At 42.4% G+C, this 18,685-nt stretch overlaps 1 protein-coding gene across 2 annotated transcripts in view; it reads left to right on the top strand.

The window, feature by feature from the left end:
• LOC126985048 (influenza virus NS1A-binding protein homolog) overlaps window positions 1–14,167 on the top strand; it is a 41,520-nt gene extending 27,353 nt beyond the window's left edge. For both annotated transcript variants that reach the window (XM_050839330.1, XM_050839331.1), the window contains exons 2-13: window positions 1,524–1,654; window positions 2,326–2,436; window positions 2,737–2,868; window positions 3,172–3,312; window positions 4,104–4,283; window positions 4,698–4,832; window positions 5,026–5,155; window positions 5,476–5,937; window positions 7,468–7,593; window positions 7,938–8,111; window positions 8,567–8,737; window positions 9,467–14,167. In XM_050839330.1, the coding sequence (XP_050695287.1) occupies window positions 1,524–1,654; window positions 2,326–2,436; window positions 2,737–2,868; window positions 3,172–3,312; window positions 4,104–4,283; window positions 4,698–4,832; window positions 5,026–5,155; window positions 5,476–5,937; window positions 7,468–7,593; window positions 7,938–8,111; window positions 8,567–8,737; window positions 9,467–9,729 (2,156 nt within the window). In that variant the 3' untranslated portion in view covers window positions 9,730–14,167. The remainder of the gene's footprint in view (window positions 1–1,523; window positions 1,655–2,325; window positions 2,437–2,736; window positions 2,869–3,171; window positions 3,313–4,103; window positions 4,284–4,697; window positions 4,833–5,025; window positions 5,156–5,475; window positions 5,938–7,467; window positions 7,594–7,937; window positions 8,112–8,566; window positions 8,738–9,466) is intronic.
• Window positions 14,168–18,685: the final 4,518 nt, after the last annotated feature.

Here is an 18,685-nt window from a genome sequence, read left to right as displayed (position 1 = left end):
CGTGTTAATCTTCATTAATACACTTGGTCTTCTTCCCCCTGACGCGGAACAACAACAACCCCGCATTATCTCTTGCGAAATATTGCCCTTCCTCCCTCTGAAGGTGACCCGCGCCACCGGAAGGAGGAGGAGGAGGCAACAGTAACAAAGAAAATAAAAGAATAACAGCTACAGGAAGAAGAGAAGGATGTGAAAGAGGTGGAGGAGATGGAAGCAACAGTAATAAAAAAGCAGAAACAGGAAAAGAGGAGAAGGAGGAGGAGCAAGACTACTGCGCACTGCCTAACTTGAACTCCTGAACGATTTATATATAAAAATAATATTCGTGTCATATCCTTGGGGTCTGGATAAAAAAGAACACGTACTTTTGGGCAATACCACTGTTAGTACACGATCAAAGACACATTATTTCCACGATGTATGTGGGCACCCTAACAACAACGCAATTACGCTCGTAGCTTTACCCGATTCACACTAACTTGGAAAATAAGCCCCTCCCACATCCCTCTCTAGGTTCATATCATTGGCCGACCTACTCGCAAAGCCACGCCCTCCACACACACTTTCCAACTCGGGCCCCTTGTGACTGGCGAGTGCAGAGATAAGTGGAATCGTATTGGTGGTTGCTGGGGTGGTAACATGATGAAACATTTCGACGCCTAAGAACACACAGTTGACCGGGTTTCCGTAGGAGTTGTAGGCATTTCCATGAGGGCAGTTTTATGACGCTTCTGAACCATAAAGGTGAAAACACACACTGGTAACTCGTATAGATATTGGTGGTTGCTGTTCGGCTAGTGTGATGGGACATAGCAACTAATATGTTAACACGAACAGGGCCGAGTTGACTTAAGAGTAGGTACGGCTTTGCGACTCTGAAAGGAAGGCAAGAAACGCTGGATGGGCTTTGGATAGAGACAGGGGCTTATCGCCTTATCAGCAGCAGCTCCTCAGGGAAGTCTTTGTTCTCTGCGGAAGTGAATCGCGGTTCGCTATTTCTCACGCGCATCGTTTATCAGATTTTTTGAAGTGTAATTAAGTGGCGAAATATTCATAGACGAGTCACTTCCATAATTATACTGTATTATTTTTTATTGCCTTATTTATCTTCATTCTTCATTATTGTGCATTCTCTTCCTTATATTTTGATTTGTTGTTTTAATTTCACTTTTCAATATTTTCTTTCCTTAATTTCATTTCTAATTTATCTATCTGTTAATTATATGTACGTCATGAGGTCTGTTTTATTGTTTTATTTATCTTCATTCTTAATTATTTTGCTTTTTTCTTCCTTATATTATGATTTCTTCTTCACTACAACATTTTTCTTTCATTTCCCTTCTAATATTATCTATCGCTATCTACATGTCTGTCTGCGCCTGCATCTCTATTATCTATCTATCCATCCATCTTCATTTTAGCTCCCACAGACCAAAATTAAGAACATAAGAACGTAAGGAGTCTGCAAGAGGCCTATCTATGTTTCCTTCCTCAGTCTAACCCTTTGCCTTCTTCTCCCCCAGACAAGATGGTGACCGAGGGCAAGATGAACGCGAAGCTGGTCATCGAGGACCGGACGGAGGTGCTGCACCAGCGCCTCGACCAACTCAACATGCTGCGCAAGAGCCGACACTTCTGCGATGTTGTCCTGCAGGTGAGCGCCAAGGTCCGGGCAGCAGCGGCGGAGAGAAGGGAAAAAGACTATCAGGGGAACCAATTATCTAAGCATCTTTGGGTGTCAAGGGCGAAACTTAAATTATATAGAAAGATGGCTTCTAAAAAATGAGTACAGATAAAAGGCCTGAAGAGATCGATTTTGGTTTGATTTAAGAGTTTCATAATGCAGGAGGAGGAAGTGGGTCAAGATGGGTCAAGATTTAGGAGAACGAAAAGTGTCAAGGGCGAAACTTAGATTATATAGAAAGATGGCTTCTAAAAAATGAGTACAGAAAAAAGGCCTGAAGAGATCGATTTTGGTTTGAATTAAGAGTTTCATAATGCAGGAGGAGGAAGTGGGTTAAGATGGGTCAATATTAAGGAGAACGAAAGCAGTTGAGGTAAAGCTAAATCATATAAAAAGATGGTTACTAAAAAATAAGTATGGAAAAAAAGGCCTGTTGAGATTAATTTCGGTTTTTCATAATGCATTCTTCTTTTTTTCTACATTCGTTAGTGTCTTTAAATGTATTTCTGACCCTTCGTTAGTGTCTTTAAATGTATTTCTGACCCATACCTTCCCAGTCTCTAATGCATGATTCATCTGTATTGTAGAAGGATTTAAATAGGGAAAGAGTGATTTTTAAGGTCTTGGGTGTCTCGTTGCAGGTTGGGAGCTCTGAGATCCACGCCCACCGCGCCGTGTTGGCCTGCGCCTCGCCCTACTTCTTCGAGCTCTTCACCTCCGAGGACGAACGGAAATCTGCCCATGAAGGAAAGGTGTGAATGCTGCTGTTTGTCGGTAATCTAGGTCCATATTCTTAAACGTACCAGGCTCCCATTACGACTGTTTTCCAAGGCCACAGAGAAGATTAACCGCGTTTCTTGGGTGCTTTTCCCATTCAAGGTGAAGTAGAAGTAGGGTAAAGCTATCACCGTGATCACAAAACAGTCCATGGAAATCCCAACAACTTCAAACATTCAGCCCCTAAATCCTCATTATGGCATTATATTATTACTTCTGTTATCACTATTCTATTATATATCTATTGTTACTTACCACTGACCCTTCACTTCCAGCTCCTGTACAAGCTCAGCAGTGGCTTTGAGCGTGACTCTGTGGAACACCTTGTGAACTATGCCTACACGGGCCGCATGGAGGTGCCCGACCCCATGGTAAAGGCTGTGTTCATCGCCGCCCGGAGGCTGAAAGTGAGTGCCGCTCTGGTGTCCATTAAGCTGAAATGCGTGGCTTCCCCTTGGTGCTGCCCCTCAAAATTTTCTCTGACACCCAGTTTTATATATTCCCATGACCCATTTTGATGCTTCTTGATAGCGTTCATCTCGTATGTCTTCTACTTATTTGCCTTCGTCTTCTTTTTTTTTTCTTCTCTTCTGCTTCTTATGCATATGCTTCTTCTTCTTTTTCTTTTTCTTCTTCTGATTATTATTATTATTTATTCTTGTTTTCTCATTCTTTGGTTTTGATATAAAGTTAATGTGTCCTCCTTTCAGCTTGAGTCCGTGGCTCGTGCCAGCGGGGAGCACCTAGTGGCCCACCTCACCCCGGAGAGCTGCCTGGCTGTGCGCGCCATCAACGGCATCGCCTCCAACAAGGACCTGGTCGCCCGCGTTGACGAGTACATCCAGCAGCTGGTTAGTGGGGTTTTTTTTTGTTTCATTGTCTACATCTCCCTTTTTTGCCATTTCCTTCTCCTTTGTATCTTGTTCCATCTCCTTGTCTTTTTTTTCTGTTTTTGGCTTCTCTTCTTATCTTTTCTTTATTTCCTCAAGGGGACACAGAAAAGCTGCCCAAGTGTTGCTCCAGTAAAGAAATAAGTAATAACAGTCGAATGCAGTGGTGGGCACGGTTCCGCTAATCCGCTAACCGCTAATTAGCGAAGCAAACTTTTTCGTTAGCTGATTAGCATTTTTGCTAACTTTGAAAACAGTTAGCGGACCAATTGGCTTCTGCTGCATGTAGTTCCTCCTCCGCTAACTCTAAGTCCACTAAAAGATTAATACTGGTTTGTTATTGTTCGTTGTGGTCAGACACAGCACCAGTTGAGCCACATGGCGCAATAATTCCATGGCTTCCACTTTTGGGTAAATTATGCCTTAAAGTAGGCTAATTGGACAGTTTTTTTCAGCTTGCCAGCCCGGTGTGTTTTTTCCTCATTTTTTCCCCAGCTCTATTGTCCCAAGTTTTCCTTGTTACAGATTTTTTCAGCTTGCCAGCCCTGTATGTTTTTTTTTCCCTAGGTTTACCCCCTTCAGTTATTATTCATTGTCAGCCCTGTGTGTTTTCCCCCAGCTCTTTTTCCCCAGGTTTCTTCCCTTCAATTTTTTTTTCCGTGTGTGTGTTTCCCTAGTGCGGCTCCCCCCCCCATTTTTTTCCCCTCCAACATTTCCCTTCAATCTGCCAACTGTATTTATGTGTCTTGCAGGGAGACTTGGTGCAGGTGACCCAGGACGCCCTGACTCTGCCGCGCCTCCAGGTGACCGTCATCCACAGGACCCACGACGAGGCTGCCATCACCGGCCGCGCGCTCTGCACCCTCGTCCTGGACTGGGTCAGGAAGCAGATGGAGGACGAAGAGCTGCAGTTGGACTCGATGAAGGAAAAGGTTAGAATCATTTGGGGTCTCGTTTTATAAATTGTTATGCAGGAAAGGAAACAGACCAAGGGCTAGACAGAAAATGTAGTCCATGAAAGAAAAATTAGTATATTATGGTGCAGTTTAGGAAATGGATGAGGGGGCATAAAGAAATCAGAATTGCGTGGCTAAAAATAAAAAAATTAAATAGTCGAAGGTATCCAGTTACTGTCTTCTTGAAAGTACTGAAATTTAGGATGTAAGAAAGAGGAAATGGTGTAGAAGTATTCTGTTTTGTAATATGCAATCTCTGATAAGACTTGTTGCCAGCTTGAACATGCACAGTACATTAATAGAGAGATGTCAGTGGAAAAATTAGTAGCAAAGTATTGCAAGGTATATGGCCGGGGAAATTCTGAAGAGCTGTTTCCCTTTGATCCACAGAAGCACATGCTGTACCTCAACATCGATAACTCCCTTCATGACTGTTGTGATATTCGCTCCGGGGACCTCCACGATTCCGACATTGTCCAGGATTATAAGAAGATGTCGAGGAAGCTGTCCCAGAACAATATGAAGGTGAGGCCATGTGTTACCTGCTTGTTCTCACTTGTTTCTTCTTTTACAGGAATGAGTTAAGTTTGTATTTATGTCATGTATTTTATCATTTTATTGTCTCGTAAGTTTGTGCATAGTTTTGACAGAGCATTTCATACTGACTAACCACTCACGCGCTAACCAATATTTACATTTGCTCCGCCTTGATGTTCAGGCTCGAAGAAAGTCCACCACACCCCAGCCGGTGAAGCCTCGCCTGCTGCTATACTCCCGCAGCATCTCTGACCTGGACGAGGGTGAGCAGGACCATGACTGGAAGCTGATCTCCTTCACACAGGTGTCAGGTAAGTCGCTGTTCTCTGGTGGCACTCAACCGATAGTCTCTGCCTTGGTAACTTGCCGGTCCACCTTATCCTTGCATGACTCAGGAATAGGAGTTGTCATAAAGCTTTCTTGGTAGCTTAACAGTAATGCCATCATTCTTAACCCTTAGGCTCCTCACAGAGTAAAGGGTTAATATTTTCTTGTAGGACACCGAGTATTACAAAACTAAGTGTATGTGGCTTAAGTCTGACTTAAATTTGATCTGGGAGACCTCTTATAATTAGTGAAATATGGGTGAAAAAAACACTTGAGTTAACTATTTTTTATTTCTTGTCCTCAGAGAGTTCTTGGGTGGCAGTAGTGGCCCTACATGGCTCTGTGGCTGTGATGTCTGTACAGCAGAAAATTGGTGGCTCTTCCTCCCCCACCTCCACGCCTGTGTCATCAAGACCTGCCTCTGTTGAGAAGGTAGACAGCTACATGATTATCCCTCACATGTCCTCCCCCAAGTGTGCCACTGGGACTGGCAACTTCAATGGCCAGTTGCTGGTGTGCGGCGGATACGACCGCGGGGAGTGCCTGAAGACCGTTGAGGCGTACGACCCCAAGCTCAACAGGTGGATTGAGCAGCCAGGCATGCAGCAGGGCCGAGGCCGCTTCGATCTGACCGTGCTCGACAGAGTGGCGTACGCTATAGGTGGCTGTGATGGGTCCCGGGAGCTGAGCAGCGTGGAGGTTCTGGAGGAGAACTCTCGGAAGTGGAAAAGTGTGGCACCGCTGCCCCTTGCTCGCTCCAACACTGGTGAGGCGACAGTTTTCTTTTTTTTGTTTAACACTCACTCATTCTTCTGCTGTTTTGCAGGCGTACCTGAAAAGACCTCCTAAGGAATCATATGGAGAATTTTCAAAAGGGAGTAGAGTTCATGAAAGGCAAGTAGCCAAGTTACTACCACTGTGTTTGTAAGAATAGCCACGTACCATAACCTCTCGAAGTTTTCTCAACTAAACAAACCACCAGTAGACTTGACCGTTTCCCATTAACAGGTATCTCCCTTTCTCTCCGACAGGGCACTACTCGCTATCATGGAGACTCAGCTTGCTAGACACAGGAAGGAAAGGGGCACAGAACAGTTTTTTATTCTGGCTATGGTCATCTGTCATTTGAGACCAAAAATACAGGCAGATTCACATGCCACTTTTACAGATGTTCATGTGCCCATTTCTTTACCTTGGACTTACGAGCAAGTTTTAAGCTAGAGCAGTTGGAGGAGCGATGATTCCCATCACAACAGTTGGAGAGTAACCTTTTGGTTCTTTGTTATGCTTCACTGGTAAGTAACTCATTGGACCTTGTTAGTTTTGCTGAACAAGTTTACTTCTCTTTCTGGAATTATCATGAGTATTCTTGCCCTGAATGTCTCAAGTGTTTCATGATGTTTGGTGTGTTTTTCCAGGTGGGAGACACTTCCCGCAGTTGAACCAGCTGGCCTGATAACCGCCCACAGGAGGCTCCTCCTTTTTCTGTAGACTGATATTTTTACCCCTACCCATGTTTAGCTGGTCTCAAAAACTGAGTCTTCATGAACCGTGAGACCATGTGATTCCAGGACAATATTTCTTTCTTTTTTATGCCCTTTTATTGAAGCGAAGAAGAATTGTGCTTGCATTCTTGACATGAGAGAAGGGAGATTTAAAACCTTTTGCAGACTCTTCTGTAAAGCCTTGATAATGCTTGGGTAGGCAAACATCACACCCAGAGAGCCGTATCAGTGCTTTTGTACATCTCCATTATCTACAGAAGTCAGTGGCTTTCTTGTAAAGTGGATGTCTGATGGCTCTTTGTGAGGGATGCCTTGCTGACCCAAGTGATTCTCATAGTGTCAAGAATGGTCTGCTTACTGCCACCACATTTCTGAGCTTAAATATCCAAATGATAATCAGATACAAGTGGTCTGCTTCCGTTGTCCACACTGGTGAAGAAGCTTGGGACTCTTACTGATACACACTCAGCCTTCAACCTGAAATGGGGTTTTGACAATTGTTAAAAAGTACATATTTGAACTGTCATGAAATAACATTTTACCTTATTTTCTCTGAGCACTACATTACCATTTTCATATCTTAATTTAGATTTCCAGAGAAAGCCCCTAATTTAGGCTAAATGAAGTCCCTGCAAGCTCTTCCGTCCGGTGCATCGCGCAAGATGAAACGTACTGGTTTAAGCTCGGAAATTTGTCACCATTGAAGAACAGGCACCGCAGTCCGGTCCAGTACAGTCTCACTTGGCCCTGGTGACGACCTTCAGGCTAAGCATTCTCCTTTCTTTCAACAGGTGTGTGCAATTTGGGGTCGCAGGTGTACTGCATCGGTGGCTGGAACGGCCAGTACGGCATCAAGCAGTGTGACGTCTACAGCCCTTCGGCCAACACCTGGACAACCATTGCCTCGCTCCATGTTGGTGAGTGTGCAGGGGGTGGCAGCTGTGGGGACGGCACTGCATGCGTAGCAGGTGGCAAGAAAATTATATACATTAGCTGAATTGAATATATCTTGAAATTATAAAAAAAATAGTTCACTTTCTTTTTCTTTTTGTATGACTGGTTCTTTCAGTTTCTTGTTGTCAGTTTCTTGCTGTCTAGCAACTGCAATGCACCAGAATTTGGAAATCTAGATTCTTAGCTCCTTCACAGTATTCTTTTGCCCTATTAGTAATTTTGTCCTTTTTTCTTTTTGTCCTCTGATTCTATAACCTAATATTCATTAAGTCTATTTGCATTTCATGTGATTCTCCTCCTTGAACAGGTCGTTACCAAGCTGGGGTTGCTGCCTTTAACAACGCTGTGTATGCTGCTGGAGGCTGTGACTCCTGGAACTGCCTCAACTCTGTGGAGGTGTATGATACGGTCACTAATATCTGGAGGTTTGTGGCCCCCATGACCACCCCTAGGCGAGGCTGTGGTGCTGAAGTGTTCAATGGTAATTTTTTTATGTATTGTTCAGGAGACAGGGCAAAGGCAGCACAAACTTGTAGAAGGGAAAATTGTAGAAATAGTTCCAGCAGCTTGCTGATTCTGTAAACATAAGGCAGGAAAATACTGAAGGAAGGATCGGTTTTGGTTCAAGTTTGCTTTGTACTTTGCACTTGAAAGAATTTATGATAGGAACACCTTTAAATCTTGTTCAGTGGACAGTTAGTGTTCAAGCAATGCTGACCAGGGTAATAAGGAGCACAAATGAAATGTTTGTTTCCTAGTGCCATGATAAGAGTTTCCAGAGTAATGATGTTTGCACAGTCAAACAGTTTTGATAAAATTCATGAAATCTAATAAAGTCAAAGCTTGGGTTTCAGTTCTTGTTTTACTTATGAAATTTATGATCTGTTTGTTTACAGTCCTTTGTTTACTGACTGAGGGAATTTATTTTTTTCACAGGAAAACTGTACGTGATTGGTGGATCAGATGGGGCACACAGTCTGTGCACCACCGAAGTCTATGATCCTGAGACCAACACCTGGATGCCGGGACCCTCAATGACCACCTGCCGGGCCAACGTGGGCGTGGCGGTGGTGAATGGACGGCTGTATGCTGTGGGGGGATTTTCAGGTGAGTGTCTACAGTGTGCTGCTTCACAACAGCCTGTGGCAGGCAGTGTTCTAGAAGGGCTTGAGGTTTTTATATTGTAATGGGAGGCACTTCCTATCATTGAACATGGCATATCAGTGTCAAACACATGAGAAATTGATTTAGTCCAGAAAACGGGGAAATATAAATTTCTGATGCTGGGGATTGATCTTGTGACCAGCCATGCAGGAGCTCCGTGCTCTTCCCTTTGGCTAGAATGCACCCCACAGCCAAGTGAGGTTTAGGGGCTTCTCCATCCTGTGTGGCCCACTACAATATATTGTCACGTGTGCGAAGTTTCAGCGCCTTCTCCTAGTGTGCGTAGCGGTAGGCACAATAAAGCACATATTATTTGCAAGTAACATTCTGCTATTTATGGAAATGGGATTCAGTTGAAGAAAGAAGCATAAATAAACGAATTGCCAATAAGACATCTCTTATAACTTGTATCTTGGTTTCATGGGAATGTAAACTCTTGATTTTTTTTCTACATTTTATCTTTGAAACAACGACCATTAAAATTTTCTCCCTTTGTACAAAATAAAAACAAGGGCTGTAACACACAAAGCAGGGTGTGAGAGAGGATCAATAAGGGCAGTTTAGGTTGCAAATTGAAATCTGATAAAGACTGGTTAATTTTTTTGTCATAATTAATTGTAAATTAAAAAAAAAAAATACAACTCTGCTGACTGTAATCTGTATTATTTGCAGGCAAGAACTTCCTCAACAGCATCGAGTACTTGGACCCGGCCACGGGGGAGTGGACCAACTTCACCCCAAAGCCGGAGGGGTTGTCTGTCTCGCAGGATCAGCTTAGCATCAGGGGCAGGGACCGGCCTGGAACCCCAAGGAACAAAGATAGTTGTGCTAATGGTCATGATAACATTACTGGTTTGTCCAATGGTCATGTGGCAGAAAATGGGTGTAATGGGCTGTCTAATGGACACATGCCAAGAGCTACAACCTGTCAGTGAAGTCAGTGAAGGTAAGAAGGGGGGATATAAATCACTGCTCCCCACTGTGGGAAAGTTAGTATATCATGAAAGGTTCCCAGGGTTGATTACATTTTCATATATCAGTACATCCATGTATTCACACCTAGAAGAAACATCACTAAGCTTCCTGTCAGTGTAGCAGAGGGCAGGTGTCTGGTCTGACGTCACCAACATACCCATTGTGTGTCACTCTGTATGCACCAGTGTTTGCAAGGCTCCTCCAAGTGTTACCTCTTCTGACAACTCTTCCCTCTGGAAGTAGGTGCCTTTCTTGCCTCCTCAAGTGAAAAGTCCCACTCGCCGCTCACACCGGTACTCTGCCTACTTAACCCTTGTGGCTAGAGACTATACGTAGGAGGTGAATCAGTAGCAGGGTTATGGAGAACGCTAATATTAATCTGCATTTAACAGTACTAATGTTAAAGGCCATTGTTATTTCATATGTAGCTGTGGTGATCATTTTCACTGACATGAGGAAATGCCCTGATCTTTACACTGTGCCTAATTTGCTTCTTGAAGACTTCTCATTGGGGTACTGAAAAATAGCTTTTTTTTTTCTGATCATGGTTGAAGGGATCAATTATACTCCTAAGCCATTTGATTCTAACTTTTATCTAGGGTGCCACACATACTGCCCAAGATAACCAACACAGGAAAAGAAAGACGGTCTAGTGCCAAAATTGATTCAAAAGTGTCTTGCCTTAGCTAGGCGTCTCATTTCTCAGCAGGATCTTGTTGGTGCACTACTGTTCCCTTTTCTTGCTAAGTTTATCTCTAATGGTCACGGTTAACAAGTCTACCTAACAGTGCACTGGGAGACTGTGTTTCAGTTGGTTTGATACATCTGAAGCTCTTGCTCCTCCCTCATATATTTTTGTATTTTCATGATAGTCTTAATATTGACAATTTGAAAAGAGAGCTCCTCACAATACATGAAATACAAATAAATGATTTATATTCTCTGCAGAGGTTTGTCTAAAGATTTTCCATGTTGCCACACCATTGTCATCCCCCTGCTCTAGATGGCTGTTAGCGCCAGCCTCTGAAGGCACAAACCCACCAGCAGGGATATGTCCATAGGAGATGAGAGGGAGTTTAGAGAGATTTACTATGTATCATGCACAGGAGCTCCCAGTCACCAGGCTCTCCATCATGGTGACTGTTGTACTTGCTTGTCAGACCTCCTCCGTCCAGCTGCTGCTACTGTGCTCCTATTGTGTTGCTGTCACACCGTGAGTCATCCCTCAAGGATTTGCTTTGCTTGACTGCTGAAGAAACCATACTGGGCAGAATGTGTATCACTTTATATGGTGGTGAACTCTATAACAATGGTTAATAGATATATATACGTATGTATATTCATATATATATATATATATATATATATATATATATATATATATATATATATATATATATATATTTATATTTATATATATATATATATATATATATATATATATATATATATATATATATATATATATATAACGGACCCGCTTATAACTGATTTTTGATGTAACGGACAAGGTCAGAGGGTCAGAAATTCACTGGGACCGACTGAGAATGTTTTTTGAATGAACTGCGCCCGGCAACTACATTATCATCTGCTAGCCACCTCACCCCCTCCCATTATCTGCTGTCCCATCCTTCGATTACTGTAGGCTTTTTCAGCCTACCTGATGAAATATTTTCCTCCTTGTGGTTCCCATTCAAATGAACGTATTTTCACCACAAGAAAGTCTTATGCATCAATCCAGGGCGTAAATGTAATGGAAAATAGCCAAGTGTTTGTGAGTGTTGGTACTGACACAGCTTCAGGGATCGCCTGTTGGGTAGGTTAGGTTAGATTTGGTTAGTTTGAATTTATTCCGGACTCGGTGTGGGGTGGCAGAAATACAAGGTGCAAGATGGGACAGGGCGGCGGTGTTGCGTGAAATACCTCCTCACAGGAATACGTTGCTCTGGTGCCCACCACACATGCGCACTGGGGGAATACAAGGCAGCGAAAGCATTAATTTGCCTGGTTTTGTTTTAGTTTGTCCACTTGTGATCCTTGTGAGTGGTGCGTGAAGTAGAGAAACAGTAAGCAAGTTGAACCTCTCTGAGAGTTATTTTGTGACTGCGGTGACGAGTGTACAACAGGCATTGAAAAGTCAGTTATATTGATTTGTGACAGAAACAGTTAGCAGACTATTTCATAACACAGAAAACTGCCAAAAGAAAAAAAGTTTCGTCTGCCAGTGCAAGATAGACGCACTTGTAAAATTTTACCCATACCTGTAACAATATGGCCCCTCCGCAGGGCCTCATTGCCAACTTGGCAGCCTCAGTGCATTGCAGTCCATTGCTAAGTGTGCTGTGCGGTTCTGCAGACAATGTGGAGACAACATACACAATATATAAAAAAAAAAACTATATACCTACGTTTATTAGGTCGTTGGTATTATTGTACCTATCTTTAAATTACCACCACTTATAGCGGACTTTCAGCATTAACGGACTAAGGTCCCCCCAACTAGTCCGTTATATCGAGGGTTTAATATATATATATATATATATATATATATATATATATATATATATATATATATATATATATATATATATATATATATATATATATTGGATGTGCTACTGAATGTGTTTCTGGATGTGTTTCCCTTTATACAGAACTTAGAATGTGTACTGACTTGTCTTGCAGTAAATCTTAATTATATTATTTCTATGAAATAATCAGATGACAGTGGTCAGGTTATTTGGCAGGGGAATGAAATTTGCTATGTATATTGTTGTTTTAAGTATACTCTACACTTGATATAGTGCATAATATTTCTGGCTACTAATACAGTCTTGTCTAGTGTTGCCGGCTGACAGGGAGGGAGCCCTTGGGTGGGGCATCTTGTCTCCTGTGTCCCTTGTCTCGCATTGGGGACTTTGTCTCTCCATTTTCAAGACATTCTGTATCCTTTCATGAATGTAAGTCAGCCTTAAATATGTACTCACAGGTGTTAAGTTAAAAATGATCCTGTGATACTGGACAAGCTGATCTAGAAAGCAAACGGAGCCAAGAGTTATGACTAGACTCACACCTTTGCCTTTCATACGGTATGGCTTGCCACTATGTTTCCATTGTGTTATTTGTAGGAAGCATCTATAATTGTTCCATATTTAAGATATCTTAGTTGCTTCCACTCCTATACTTTCTCATGTTATGGATCTGGTAGAAGTGATACATTATTATTTAAGACAAGACCCCTATTACACTGACTGTGTTTGGCCTGGTGGGCAGTATATGAGAGGAAGGTGGGACAAGGCAGTCCTCCTCATAACACTAGTTCTGTCTTTGCTCAATTTTTCTCTCCTTTATGTCAAGCTCCACAGTTTGGTCAAGAACAGTCTGGCTGAAGCCTTTTTGTCCTCTTAACTTCCTCAGAGATCCCAATGTCTATTTTTTATATAAAAATACAGCCGCTGTTTTCAGGGGTCCTTGTGCCATTCCAAGACACTGAACTTGGATCAACTTGGGTGTGTACAACAGTGATATTCAAATTGCAAAGAAATTAATAGAGAGAAAAGTGAGGGTTTCACTGATGAGTGGTTTATTTTCCCAGTGATATTGTTTGTAGAAACCAACAATTGCTACGGATTGGCTAACTCTCCGCAACAAGTGTCGCTCTTCTTCATTGCGAATACTTGCTGCAACTGTTACATTTAAGTCACCTGCATTGAAAAAAAATCTGCCTCCCTGAAATCCCTGCTACCCTTCTGGGTTTGAAAGCAAGGAAGTATTCAGGAAGTTAGATGGTTCTTTTGCTAAAATTTGCAATGCCTTTGTATCATGGCAAGTATTTTTCACCACTGGAAGAGTGACTTAAACTGAGTGTGTGCTCTGCTGGCTTCCTCACCAAGCACAGCGCCACCAGTAGCGTGCAGCACCCGAGCACCACGCTGCAGGCCAAGGCTTCCCCCCCTGTGCTCGATTGTCCCGGGGCGAGAACCACCACATACCTCACCTTACCTACTAGAGCTTGGGGCAGACGGTTACTCTTGTCGTGGGATTACCTAGAGCTGTGATAACACTTTTTTTCCACCCTCACTACTCTTGAAATATTGGAGTGAGTTTCAATTGGTAATTTAATGTACAAGATATTCCTTTGAAAATTGTTACACATATATTATATATATATCTACATAAGGTGTCAGTAAGCATATCACCACCCCTGATGATCTTTTCATAATGATGTTAATTGGGTGAGTTTTAATGTGGATTATTTAATTTAATCTTGTATAAGAGACTTGTGTTGGTCAACCAGACCTGAAACATTTTGTATGATATTAACAGTACATCAGGACTGTCTGAATGTGCTGCTCACTTGGTCACCCTCGTACATCACAGTAATAACTTATGAAGACACGCCAGAGTTTGACTATCCTGCTGGGGACGGTTGGGCCTCCAGACGACAGGCTTTGGGAGACGTGTTAATTATTTGTACTGGGCATCCTCCTTAACCCAGAAGCAGCGACGGGCCAAATTTCTGGCTTTACTTTGTAGCAGCGACGGGCCAAATTTGTGCCATGATATAAACCCCCCAAAAATAGATGATGCATAAACTGATCACAAATGCTTTGATATATATTTTGAAATAGTTGGTGTTAGTGATGATTTTTTCTCATCTTTCTTGCTTAGAGGGACCATTAAGAAACATGATCCCCGCTGCTACCGGGTTAATCAAAGAAATATATGCACATACAGCCTTGTGACTTCTCTAACATTAGTATCTGCAGTTATTATGTCATGAACGATAACGGCAAACATTTTCATGTATATCTGATATGCATTCAGGCTTTGAAGGGGATTTGGATACACACACACACACACACACACACACACAAAGAAGGGGGATTTGGATATACTATTTTATTTTTACTTTTTGAGGCTGAAGACTAGAGAGACTTTGCCTTTGTAGCAACATCTGATGAACTCCCTAGCCACATAATTTCAATATTTTTTTTCTTCTACTTTTTCCTAGACCCAAATTTCCGTTTTCTCTTCCAAACCTCAAATATAATGGACAAATGATTAACAAACACAGGCCCATATACTCCAGCATTTTGGGTCTCGCAGACTCGCACATCCTAATTAGGCTTTTGTTGAGGCTGTGATTATTTCCATGGGTAGTTTTATGCCCTTAGTGATAGTTTGACAAAGCCTCTGCATCATGAACGTAAAAAAAGTGATTTAAAAGAAACATAGGCCTATATTCGCCAACATTTTGGATCACATCCACATTTGGTAAGGCTTTTGGTGGAGGTTTGGTAAAGGTCAAGTATAACTCCGTTGCCTTCACAAAGCCCTTTGTATACATATAATACATTAGTAAATTAGCAATGATCCGTAATTGCTACTCAATACCAGATAGGCTACTAATAAAAATATTTCCTGTGTTGTTAACCAAAATTTCCTTATTATATATCAACACCAAACACTAGACAAGGAGGAATTTTCATAATATTCTGTGATTGTTTAGGGAGCTTACAAACTTGAGCTGTATTGTACTCTGAGCCATGGAGGTGAAAAAACAACAACTGCCAATTCATGGGAACTAATCAAACTTGTGGCCTTTGGAAATTAGTCATAAATAAAGAAAAAAAATTGAGAGCTGAAAGCGTCTGGGAATAGTTGAATTGAAATATTTATTGTTGAAAAATACAACAAAGGGGGATGGCTGGTCTTGCAGACAACCCCTTGACTAGGCTAGTTACAAAAAATAAAAATTTCCATTGTACAAAAATATAAACGGAAGTTGAGGTCAGCTAACAGAAAAAGGAATTAGAATGTAAATACTGATAATATAAATAATATAAACATGGTTACCTAGATTACCACTTGGCAGCAAACTTTGGGTACTCGTTAATAATGGCAGCAACAATGTTATGATTAATGAATTGAGGCACATAGGGAATAGTTGATTATAGTTCACTACTTAGACAATGACCCTGCATGATGTTAGGGCTGTATGGAGACAAAAAGGAAACAGAAAGAATTATAAAGCGCAGCAAAAATGTCCCTGATGCTTCAATAAATAAATGCACGGAAAAGCAATGAAAATAAATGATTCAAGCAACAAGATGAAAATTATAGTGAGGAAAGTTAAGTAATACAGTAGACCATTGAAAAGCCCTGCATGATGTTAGGGCTGTATGGAGACAAAAAGGAAACATAAAGAAGAATTATAAAGCATAGCAAAAATGTCCCTGATGCTTCAATAAATAAATGCACGGAAAAGCAATGAAAATAAATGATTCAGGCAACAAGATGAAAACTATAGTGAGGAAAGTTAAGTAATACAGTAGGCCATTGAAGAGCAAAGTGACCCTGAGAACCGATACAAAAAAGCGTTACAGCCTTACAGGTCAAGGGAAGAAGAAGAGGCAGTAAGTGTTGGTCTGTGTACGCGGCTGAGTGTTCAAAAAATTATCTCGCCATTGGAGGAGTTTAGGGACGAGGATGGCCTGTGGGTGCCCCGGGAAGCCCCTTGAAGCCCTGAAGATGTCCTGGATGCCGTGGTGCAGCTGATGGTCCTCGCGCCGCTGTCCCAGGTTCGAACCCCAAGAGCCTCTGTTTACCCTTTGTACCATTGGATGTTATAATGAAGTAACAGGGTTAGAAATAGTGGGATATATGGTCTATTGATGATTTACGGATGCATCAACCACCTCCATGTTAAATAAGTTGTATGATAGGTGAGCGGAGTGTCGGTTTTGAGATACTTGCTCCGGTTTTTAGATATTTTCCATCCTTAACCGATAAATACCCTAGAAAAAGCTCGATGTAGTATAAACGAAAAGAAATTGAACCTGGTAAAGATCTGCCGATACAAAGAAATTTTGGCTCTTAATATGCAGATAAATGAGAAAGAGGGGGTGATGTCCCGAGGGGAAAATGTCCAGGGGGGAATTTGTTCAAGGGAAAATGTCCAGTGGGGGAATTTGTTAAGGGGAAATGTCCAGGGGGGAATTTGTTGAGGGGAAGATGTCCAGTGGGGTAATTTATTGAGGGGAAAATGTCCAGGGGGGAATTTGTTAAGGTGAAAATGTCCAGGGTGGAATTTGTTAAGGGGAAAATGTCCAGGGGGGAATTTGTTGAGGGGAAAATGTCCAGGGGGGAATTTGTTGAGGGGAAAATGTCCAGGGGGGAATTTGTTGAGGGGAAAATGTCCAGGGGGGAATTTGTTGAGGGGAAAATGTCCAGGGGGGAATTTGTTGAGGGGTAAATGTCCAGGGGGGAATTTGTTGAGGGGAAAATGTCCAGTGGGGGAATATGTTCAAGGGAAAATGTCCAGTGGGGGAATTTTTTGAGGGGAAATTGTCCAGGGGTGAATTTGTTGAGGGGAAAAGGTATTATTCTAGTGTTTGCCCATACTCACCTCTCGCAACCTAACTTGGCTAGGGGGCCATTGGGACTGCGGGGAATGCGGTGGTAAACATGAAATGCGTCGCAAATGCATAGTTTTTGAGTTATGGGGGGTTGAAAAATACCCTAGATGTAGGGAAATTCCTTACATTTACTTAGATGTAGGGAAATTCCATTCAAACCATCAGCCAATTTCACTCAGTCTCCTTACAGTATTAATAGCCATGATCGGTTATGTTACGAATTCTCTCAATTTTAGTTTGAAGAACTACACATCACTGGTCATTCGCTGAGTGGTTGATTTCAGGCTTCTTGTACCTCACACAATTTATGCATTTCCTCTCAGGCATGGTGCAGTCTCTTGATTTATGATCACCGGCGCACTTGTAACATTTTTGGGCTTCTCCATTGTTCTTGGCAGTGCAATTGTTTTCTCGTTAAAATGCAACAGCTGTTTCATTCGTCAAAATTTCACGTGTGTAGAATTTTTTAAAAGCATTGCAGTTAGGAGAATGAGGTATATTGATGTTATCGGCTTCAGTGTAAGGAGAATAGTGATGTGGGTGTTCGTTGATTGTCCTTTTATATAGACCGGTCAGGAGCCCTCAGGTGACAAGACAACACAGGCTGAAGTCAGGTCATTACATAGAGTACGGTGAGTTGGCCGGTCATTACTTAGGTAACGAGCACTCAGGTAACAGTACATCAGATGAGGCCTAGGGAGACAGGCCAGGTCATTATATAGTTCAGACTACAGATACTGGGGCAGACTACGAATACTGCGGTAGACTGTACGCTTAAGTAGCACCGGAAGAGGAGACGTTAAGAAGGGAAGACAAGTCCTGTGAGTGATGTATTGGGACGATTCCCGTGTCCAGTCCCACCCACCTCCCTCTCCTATCATGATGTCACCGACTGCCTCCACCCATCCTCCTCCATTACTTCCGTTACCGCCTCCACCAATCCTCGGCCACACTCTACATCTTCCTTTGTACCTCCTTCAATTTTTCATCTACCCCGCACAGCAGCGTTTATTCTTCTTTCCCTTCTCACTCCTCCGTCCTTTCCTTTCCTCCTCTTTATTATTTCTTTCTCTCCTTTCCTTCTCTTCCTCCCTCAGCTCTTCATTATTACTCTTTTTTTCTATATCTCCCTGCCTCCCATCCCTTTTCTCAGCCTTCACCAACCATATCTTTGGTTCTCTTCCTCTTCCACTTTATTCTCACATAGGAAGAGGAAGAGGAACATGTGGAGTGAATAAAGAGCACGGAGGGTGTGTGTGGGAGTGTTGTCATCAGCAGCTGGAGGGAGAGAGGAAAGAGGGATAGGGCGAGCGGGGAGAGAAAGGGAAGAGGAACAAAGTGGAGGGCGTCGGAGGGGGGGGGGGGGGGTATTGCCATCGTTAGCAGTGGGGAGAAAGACGAAAGAGGACCAGGGCGAGAGGGGGAGAGGTGGGGAGAGGGGTATTTGCCACAGCCTTGGTCACTTTTTGGAATAAGCACGTTCAGAGTTAAAACA

Source organism: Eriocheir sinensis, chromosome 58 (assembly GCF_024679095.1).
Source record: "Eriocheir sinensis breed Jianghai 21 chromosome 58, ASM2467909v1, whole genome shotgun sequence".
NCBI classification, from domain to species: Eukaryota; Metazoa; Arthropoda; class Malacostraca; order Decapoda; family Varunidae; genus Eriocheir; species Eriocheir sinensis.
This window is presented reverse-complemented; position numbering and strand designations above follow the sequence as displayed.